At 35.9% G+C, this 9,759-nt stretch overlaps 2 protein-coding genes across 2 annotated transcripts; one reads left to right on the forward strand and one right to left on the reverse strand.

Annotated features, from left to right (window-relative positions):
• The first annotated feature begins 1,413 nt into the window (after positions 1–1,413).
• On the forward strand, positions 1,414–4,098 carry LOC117109574. The gene is made up of 3 exons (XM_033251941.1): positions 1,414–1,717; positions 2,213–3,093; positions 3,769–4,098. Exons 2-3 carry the CDS (start codon positions 2,269–2,271, stop codon positions 3,811–3,813), a joined length of 870 nt encoding a protein of 289 aa, XP_033107832.1. The 5' UTR covers positions 1,414–1,717; positions 2,213–2,268; the 3' UTR covers positions 3,814–4,098.
• Positions 4,099–5,275: 1,177 nt separating this feature from the next.
• Positions 5,276–8,047, reverse strand: LOC117109575 (microsomal glutathione S-transferase 2-like; the record flags this gene model as incomplete). Its single annotated transcript, XM_033251942.1, is given in 4 exon segments — positions 5,276–5,974; positions 6,482–6,563; positions 6,956–7,026; positions 7,998–8,047. Coding segments are annotated over 4 exon segments (351 nt in total), but the record flags the coding sequence as incomplete, so codon positions are not given.
• Positions 8,048–9,759: the final 1,712 nt, after the last annotated feature.

Genomic DNA, 9,759 nt, shown 5'->3' on the forward strand with positions numbered 1-9,759 from the left:
AATTCTTTCCCCACCCCTTGACAAATGCATCCTCTGAAAGTGCCTAAAATTCTCAAATTCTTTGCGCGCATTTCTTGTTACGGTAGGCCAGTTTCCTCTATAAATTGCACATTTTAGGGAGTTTTCATCAATTCCTTCGAATTAGAATTAAAAACACAAAAATATTTTGCGCGCCTCGCGCGCATTTTATAGGGCTTTTTAGGTTTATCCTTTTAAGTTATTTAAACACATAATAGTCCCAAACTCAAGAAAGACAAATTTAAGATAGATCGTTTAAACCTAAAAGAAGGGCCTTAATGTGTATTGATGGTGAAAGAATATGTTTGTAAGAAATAAAACCATGATGAAAATGCTTATATTCAGTTTCAAACACACGTGTGTGGCCTATATTATAAATAAGATAAGTCATGTCGTATTGTTTTCTATATGGGGAGTGGGGTGGGGTGTGTATGGTTAATTACTAACCTGAAAAATAAATACCCACTCTGACCCAAGACCCCTGTTATGTGCCTGGTGTTAGCGCCAATGTGTGCCCTTGTGCGGACAGAGCATGTGCCACACCCCCCCCCCTCTGAAGCTTGAAACCTTGTTTTTGCAAAATAAATTGATGCAATTTGCTATTATAGGCCTAATCAATAAATTCCCCATCAACCGATATAACCTTAAACATTCTTGGAATACTGATGTCGTGCACACCCTTCAGTGTGAAATGTGGCCCTCTTTGCAAGCACATCTAACATTAATACATTATGCTAATTTTCATCTTTGTAAGCGCATAAGACAGTGCAAATTATTTCTGTGACAGTCTTTTGAAGTGCGTAAAGCTCCATTTTATCCCATGCATAGTCAAAACATTGGGGGGATGATACAATGGACCACCCTTCCCCCCTTGTCAAATATTGGGGGATATATACCCATCTCCCCCCCCCCCGGATCTACCTACGCCTATGTGGCTATCGTCGCTCAGCACCAATTCCGCCTTCTTCCCCGTGGTCGTCATCATCATCATTATTATAATATTATTACCGTATTCTTACAAAAGTGAATTTACTAGTATTAGAAATACATGTCTTACCACGCCCTGTACTTTGTGAAATGTTTGAGAACAAATCGAAATAGAGGTGCTACAAAGCTTCTCTATCGAACTAAATTGTTTTTCAATAAACGTTCTGTAGTTCCATTAAATTATTCTCGTTTGTTTACATGTGATGACATTATGTAATCCAATGTCACACTGTCAGAACATCCAACTAAATTTCGGAGTAAGAAGACTTTGGGAATGGCATACATCTTTATTGGTCCAATGAATCATGATGAAGGGACTGAAGTTGATCGAACAATTGAATTAATATTGGGCAACCCAGACAAAGTTCAATTGTGTTTTCGAAACGTTAACGGGGTGGCATAATAGGGACGTGATTAGTTGCTGCAAATTATCGTCCTATTGATTAATTTTGGTATAAAGCTTAGCAATAGTATCGACATGTTTTCATTCCCACAACAATTAACATAGGCATAGACCACATAATGACGCATTATATTATATCTGCGTTGCAGACTATTACCAGGCGTTAAGCTGAGCACTTTTGTCTACCCAATCTATGTTCAACAATTTGATTTAGCGCAAACCTTGATAAACACGCTCGGAGCTGCCAACGCTAATAACTAGACGGTTCTCTATCACTATACCCCTAGTGTAGCGTTATCGATTATACAGGTAAGTTAACAATCTGTTGCGAATATGGTGTTAGGACTAGGAATATGTCAAATGGGCTTATTTTATTTATTTAGTGGGCATTATATAACGTCTATCTAGGCCAAGATATTGAGCGCGCGGTTTAGTAGACCACCGGTAGGGGTCCCGGGTATATCCTACCTGGCAGAATGGCACCATCTCGTTTTTGTAATTCACTATTTTATTTGCCAGTTTTAGTCCTCCAGTTGCTGAACAAATCATAAATGACAGAACAAATTGTTCTAACAAAGCAATCACAAAACGGGAAAAAGAGCATGTATCTTCTACATCACTCGTGCTTACAAATAAGAGCTAATCAGCAGTTAGGAAATCCGGAATAGGCCTATGATAAATTTCCTAATCTATGCTGGTCTATAAACGATTAACTTGTGATATTACACAATATTATTTATATTTCTATTTAAGACATGTAGGCCTAGTAGTTTAACAATTGATTTGATTTTACTATTTCGCTAGATCAAGATAGGTCTGGCGAATGTACGGTGACCGATTCTGCACAGTAGACCTACAAAATGTTTAGTGGGGAGGATGGTTTCTTTTCAAACTTATTCGGTTCAAAACCAGAGAAAGGTGTTACCAAACAGAGGGGTAAGTCGAAAGATAGGTACCACGAGGACCCACCGGACATTCCGGGTGGCTACGATTCGGAAGAGGAGATCAGGATATCACACACTCACCATCATCACACACATGAGGAAAAATCAGACGGTGCGAAATCAACTTTACAGAGCATATTCAAACCATCGTCAGATGAACAGCCTCATAAAAAAGATAAAGGTGATGGCCTAATCTCAAACATGTTAGGTACGAAAGAGAAAGGTGTTACCAAACAGAGGGGCAAGTCCAAGGATAGATACCACGGAGATCCACCACACATTCCTGGTGGTTACGATTCCGAGGAAGAGATTAAGATTAGACATACTCACCATCCCCCATCTAAGGAAAAATCAGGCGATGCAAAAACTAAATTACAGGGCCTAGGCCTATTTAAATCTTCTTCCGATAAGAAACCTCATAGAGACAATGCTTATTTAGCAGAACATGAATCTCAGCCTAACAAGTCACGCGCAAAAGGTGGTGGCCGAGAGACGCCTAAAAAGTCAACATTTGGGACGTTATTTGGAAGTGGCAACGATGCTAAATCAACAAAGAAAAAATCTCAAGATCGCTATCACCAGAAAAACCCGTATGAAAAGTACGAAAAAGAATCAAAAGGAGGACGTGGTGGTAGTGGTGGAAGAAAAGTAGAAGGTGGTGGATGGTGGTCCGGTGGCGGGGGTGGTGGCAGCAGTGGGGAAGCAAAATCTGGAAAATCGAAAGGGCGTTCGGCAGGAAGGGTAAGTTAAAAAATAACGTTTTGTGAAAAGCAGACTCAATTGACAGATTGAAATTGATTTTTTAAAACTGATTAGAATAGAAATTAATCGTAATGATACGGAACCAACTCATGTCAGTAATACATCATAGACATAACCCCACCCCAGTAAACCCACAAAAACCTAACTGCTCGACAGCTTGATAGACAATAAAAACAAACAAACAATATCGGGACCTAATTGGATTTACAAAACGACTGGGTACCATCTACAGTTTTTCTTAGAATAGAGAAAAGTGAGGGGCGTAAGCGTAGTAATGATGGGAAAGAAGAAGGACCGAGACTCTCCCAAAGATATTGCGTCATAGATGCAATGGAGATAAATATGCTAATTATTATTTATCTATATAATAATTATTCCTACTAACTGTTATGGCTATTTAAACGTGTACAACGTTTAATCTTATTACAAAAATCATGATGGAATCAAATTATCCTCATCAACAATAACGTTATCTTTATTATTATGATTTTAATCTTTATTATTTCTGTATTATCATCATCATAATCAACAATATTGTTACAATAATTATCAATATCATCATTAATATTATAGTTTTATTATCAAATTATTATTAAATTGATCATTAGTATCACAGTCTCATTTAACACTTCCTCTCATTTTTTTTCTTTCTAGCAATCTAAAGGTGGAAGTAGTGGTTTCAGTCTCCCTTCATTTTAAGTTCGTCAGAGTCACGTGCTTATCAATATGTGCATCAAATTTCAGAAATCAGCAGCGAGTGTGATAGTGGCTTAAGTTCGACAAAAGGGGTCACGAGTTCAGACATTAAAACACGTTTATAAAGCCGATGACACACTCATCGGTGGCAATCGTCTCTCCTCCCCCCAATCACGGCCAAGTAGTTAAAAATCACCTCAAATCACCTTATTTTGCTAGCTATCACCCCTCACCAGTCATCGAGCCACACATTTGACCTCCACGCACCCCCCCCCCCCCATTTCAAGACTCCTAAGACTGCTACGCTCTTATGATCGATCGAAGGTCAGTCAGCTGACGGCCGTCTGCAAAACCAGCTGATGAATTAAATCCATCGCGGCTTTGTCGTCGGAGCACTTGACGACGCGGCATCGAATGCTGATTTTCGGCGGCAGTAATGTTCAAGCGGATCTTAGTTAAAACCGATCGGTCGCGGTCCTGTTGCCACTGCATTGCCTCGCCGCTTGCTCTGACCATGACGATCGACGCCATGGCTGACACACTGTGTACCCGGTGTTACTAGTATAGGATGATGTACTATGTGTATAAGTCAAAATACTTCCACCTTATTAAACTAATTGTATAATGTATCAATCAAATTTATGTTCAAAATGAATTTTGTGATAGGCAGTTAGATACTGACACCATATGGCAAGCTGTGAAAAATTCATTGGCCGACCTTGCACCTAAGGCTCTGTCCACACTATGCAATTGTATGTGACAAATACCTGAAATTCGCCCATATATGGGTATGACATGACATCATCGTGACTATATTTGGATGTGATATGACATCATCATGTCCATAGGCCTCTATGGGCAATTCACACAAATTTGTCACATAAAACTTGATGGTGTAAGGCTCTGTCCAGACTATCAAATTATAATTGATAGTTTGATGTGACGTCATGCCAAGTATCGTCATAATGACATCACATCACAATGACTATATATGAAAGCGCTTAAATAAAGATTTAATATTCAATGGTGTTGGTTTTACTATTCTGTTGGTCCTGGTTATTGTTAATAGATTTTTTTAAAAGTTTTTCATTTTTATAATTTTAATTTTGCATTTTTCTGTATTCTCTTATACTTTTTCTATTCCGTTCATATAAAACCCTAAATAAAACTTGTTATTATCATATGGGTAGCAGTTGTATTCTTTTTAAGTTAATTCATTAAAATATACATAAATACATACGGCTCTAGAATCTTGAAGTCTGTAGATTACACGGTCAATCCCCAGTAGCAGACAAATTTTATATAAGCCTATAACTTGGTACTATTTCTATCTTCTGTATAATTTTTCTGTGGCAATTGAGTTGAAGACATTTGTTGTGATAAATGCAGGCAGTAGGTAGACATATTATTATAAATGGGCGATCATATACCTCCATGGTCAAAGTTAAGAAAAAGATATAAAACGTAGAGGGCTCACTATAAAAGTTTATTGAAAGTATCTTTCCAACTGTTAATGTTTTGCTACATTTTATTGCTGTAGGTCTTAGGAAGACGACTACGATATAAAAATCATCCTTTGGTGCGGTATTTTCAATGTATAAGGTAATTAAACTATTCAATTTGCCACGGTAAAAGGTATTCAATAAAATTGAATAAGCAGAAATTAGCGTCCTTATTTAATTACACATTATTTTGAACAGATCCTTTAATTGCAGACGTCGGTTTCGATGGTAATATCCATAACTTCACAATTTTATCTATTGTGATTGTGATGTGTTTGCGTCAGGAAAGTGATGTTTTGTCCTACCTGACGTGTTATTGTATTGAATACTCAGTACGTTTCCAAATACGTGCGAAAACAAAAAATCGTGTGTGTGTATGTGTGTGTGTGTGTGTGTCTCTCTCTCTCCCTCATTCTGCCACAATGAAAGTGCAGTTAAAATGTCAGGTCAAAGTCATACATTTTCTTGATCTCAGTGATGATTTTGCAATCTACCAACAACCTGTTTCGGTTTTTTAAGACCAGTATTTTGAAATTGCATCAAAAGCATATTTCTTTACATCAATTCCTGCGTAATATTTCAGACTACCGAGGGTTACACCGGTCACTCCCATGACAATCAACGCTTTCAATGCATTCGTACTCAACTTAAAACCAGGTAACCTAAAAAAAAGGAAAGAATGTATTTCATTTTTTCCCTTATACTGGGTATTCTGTTCAGTAGATATCTACTAGTACAGTCAAGTACAGTACAGTCAACTACCGGTAACATAACAAAGCTCGGGGCGTGGAGTTGTCGTGAGAAAAAGTCCTGTTGCCACGTACATTGAGCACAGCACCCTGGGATTGGAAAGCAAGAATCTTGCCCCCACGCTATTCAACTCTACTTAACACACATTTGGACTGGTTTGTCCCTGATGAATGATTACCGTTAATAAGGTAAGTGAATCCCATTATAGGCCTGCACTGATTTATTGTTAAAGAGGATGAATTATGCAAACCGTTAAACATTGCTAACCTGTATGGGATCGTGGCGTTATAAAGCTTAGAAGAGACTTTTTGTTGAAGGTATACATTTCTGTACATTTCCACGGTTCACTACGATTCGAGTGCGAACATTTTAATAGGCCTAATCAATATTATTATTATTATTATTATTATAACTTGTACCTGTCATCTGCGCTGCGACTATATCCTTCGAAATACAAATGACGTCCATATATATACACAAGACTCACGACGCTGGCAGCAACTACATTAAACAAAAAAGGGGGGAAAAAAATCTGTTAAGCATGTTTGATTCGCAAATTGTGATATCAAATGACGACAAAATTAACCAACCACTGATAGTGCCTAACTTTAGGCCTCTTCAATGGCGGATTCAGATTGTTTTCCGGGAATCTATGGTTCGATCCGAAGGAGGTATAGCATATGGTAGAAAGATGAAGCCTTTGGAGTGTTACCTTAACTATGGTTTGGGTCCAGAGTTTTTTTTAGCCATTTAACGTTCTTACCTAATTGATTTCACACTTAGTGATTATTTGGCTGCTGCCGGGGTTTGCATTCGTCACTCTCTTAAAATCTGTTAAATTACTGTGATGTACAAATCATGATTTATAGGCCTACGTATCACCGTTAACTTACTTGGATGAAAAAACAACGAAGCGACTGTGTGACTCGTCAAGAAGATCGGGGCGAACTCAATACTATTTTGCCTGTTGATAAATAACACACAAGTTGTGTGGAAGTGAATTACAGTATATAGGCCTACAATTTTAAATAAATACATTTAATAGATCTAAAAACCTAAACAATTTCAATGACGTATGTATTCGAATACCGGAAACTCCCTGGGCCGTTTATTGTTGAAAAAGGTTTTTATGAGGCGTTTATTCGAGAAGGTGTTTATTCAAATAAATACGTATGTAAATTGTTTACTTTTATAGACTTAAGTAAAGTGAATAGCTTTTAATTAATAAATATAATAGATAGTATTTTTATCATCAATTACCCGCCACATAAATAATAACGTTCCTATATAATTGAATAATAATTTAATTGACTATACAGTAATCAAGTCGTTGTGCGGGTACATTCTATTAATAGAGGTTAGGCCTATGCATATCGCAAGATGATGATGAATACCTAATTTTCATAGTAATTATAAAACGTTTTTAAGTCAATTAAAAAACTAAATTGCTTTTACTTCTGTCGTAATGGAAGTTGATAATTTCTTTGCTACTATGAACAATTTTATTTTTTTACTTTTAGGGGATTTTTTCTGTCAAAGAGATTACACCGTATACACGATATATTTAACAAACCATTGAGAAATTGGTCGAAAAAATTGAAATTACAATAGGCCTATTACACAGAATGTAGATGTTAGAAACATTACCCCTAGAGGAATTAGACTATAATATTGATTGTTCAATTTCAAAGTAAGTGAATTATGACCCAATTTGGGCCAAATTTTCATTCCATTGATTTACAGGCGTTTTATTGCAGAAATTATTAAACTGATTATGAGCCGCTAAGTCTGTGCAAATAAAAATTGTATTATTATATGTTTGTTAAAATGAAATTTTTCAATGAAAGGTATTAACTAGCAAGTAAATAATTCAAACATTAAATTCAGTTAATTCATAACGGCCTTATGAACATGACTGACTGAACGTGGACTTACTGAGCGCGTAGCGTTCGTGTGAATCCTGGGTCACCATCTGTTTCCGGTGGCTTAATCGAAAGAAACAATCTGGCATTATGAACATATCAAAATAAGTTTATTCAAGATTAACAAGGCTTACGTAGCTCCGTCAATCCCATGATGTACTATACTACAATATGTATTCTGCAATCCATGTATTCTGTGATCTCATAACGTGATTTCGTTTCATTTTTCATGTCATTTATTTATTCGACCATAAACAATAAAAAGAACAATAACAACAAGAAACAACAAAACGATGGTCAGGGACATCTAAAGCAAATAAATTACTGTACCTCAAAAGAGTCAGCTGCCCCTTAAACATGAAGTAACATGAATATTGCACACAATAGAAAGGGGAATAAAAATGTATAAAAAGCCCTAAACAATTAAAATAATTAATTATTAATCTATATTGCAAATTAACAACGTTCCTTTAAGACTACAACAATATTTTAAGATTATTTAATAGATGAATTGATTGAATTATTACGGTTTCTATACATAATTTAATAAAATTATGGTACAAGAGAAAAAAATATGCCTACATGAACATTGCACACAATAGAAAAGGATATAAAAAAAATATTATTAATTATTGATTTATATTGCCAAACACGGTGGAACAAGTTAACAGTGGAACTTCTAAACGGAAGAGTACTGGCATATTGGTCTAAATAAAAGGGAATCAGGATTACTACAATTAACTAAGGGATGCATTAGATAGGTGTAGACGAAATATAATGTATTTATATTATACCACCGGTGCCATTCACAATCATCCATGTCACATTAACTAATTAAATGTCTTGACCAACACTTCCAATTTAGGCAAATTTACATTGTCGGAAGAATTAATTTTATTGTTGAATTTGTCCAAATAAGATATAATATGTGGAATTAGCTGTTGACGAGCATATTTTAATTAAAATGGACACTGTCGATGAAACCTCTGTCAGCAAGCTGTCTGTTGACGAAACATCCTGTCAGATAGCTTCAGAGAGGCTGTCTGAACATTATTTACAAGAGACACAATGGATCACAATACAATTAATTATCAAACCATTTACAGATTTACTTCTAAGAAGACTTTGAAGATTTACATGCATATAATTAATAAGCAAAATTTCCTATAAAAAAGTGTCATGTTTCATTGCTTCAAGTACAAAATAAGTAATTTAACCACAAATTTTCCACTTGTCAATTCCTCAATTCTGTTTATCACAGTTTTGTGTTTGTGGTTCGAAACACACACTATACTATTATACCACTCAGTCATACCAGGGAACAGCTGGTTAAATTACTTGTAATTTAACTGTTCCCTGGTCATACCGGTAATAAATATCAATTCACCATTCATGCTTTATCATTACTATTGTCACCATGGGATTTCATAAATACCGTAAACCTCGATTTAAAGTTTAATGGACTTAATCACGAGATGAAGCCCATCTTGCATTGAAGCCCCCTCTTTAGTTTGTAAAATTAGCCTAAAAAAAAGCCCATGGGTTTCTTTTCAAGATAGCATAGGCTTTTTTTTTCGAGACAGTATACACTGTACATGAATTCCAAAAAACAAAATAAATTGAAAACTAGCTTGGTTTATACAGTAGTTTTGGTGATTTAATGCCAGTTAAATACACTCCATGATACAGATTGACAATGACCTTATTTATTGTTTCATAGTACGTATTCACAAAATTCACAGCATTCATTTTGAAAAGAAGCTCACCCCTCCCCC

This window comes from Anneissia japonica, unplaced genomic scaffold, assembly GCF_011630105.1.
Source record: "Anneissia japonica isolate Jap-2015-1 unplaced genomic scaffold, ASM1163010v1 scaffold287829_len2072220_cov186, whole genome shotgun sequence".
NCBI lineage: Eukaryota > Metazoa > Echinodermata > Crinoidea > Comatulida > Comatulidae > Anneissia > Anneissia japonica.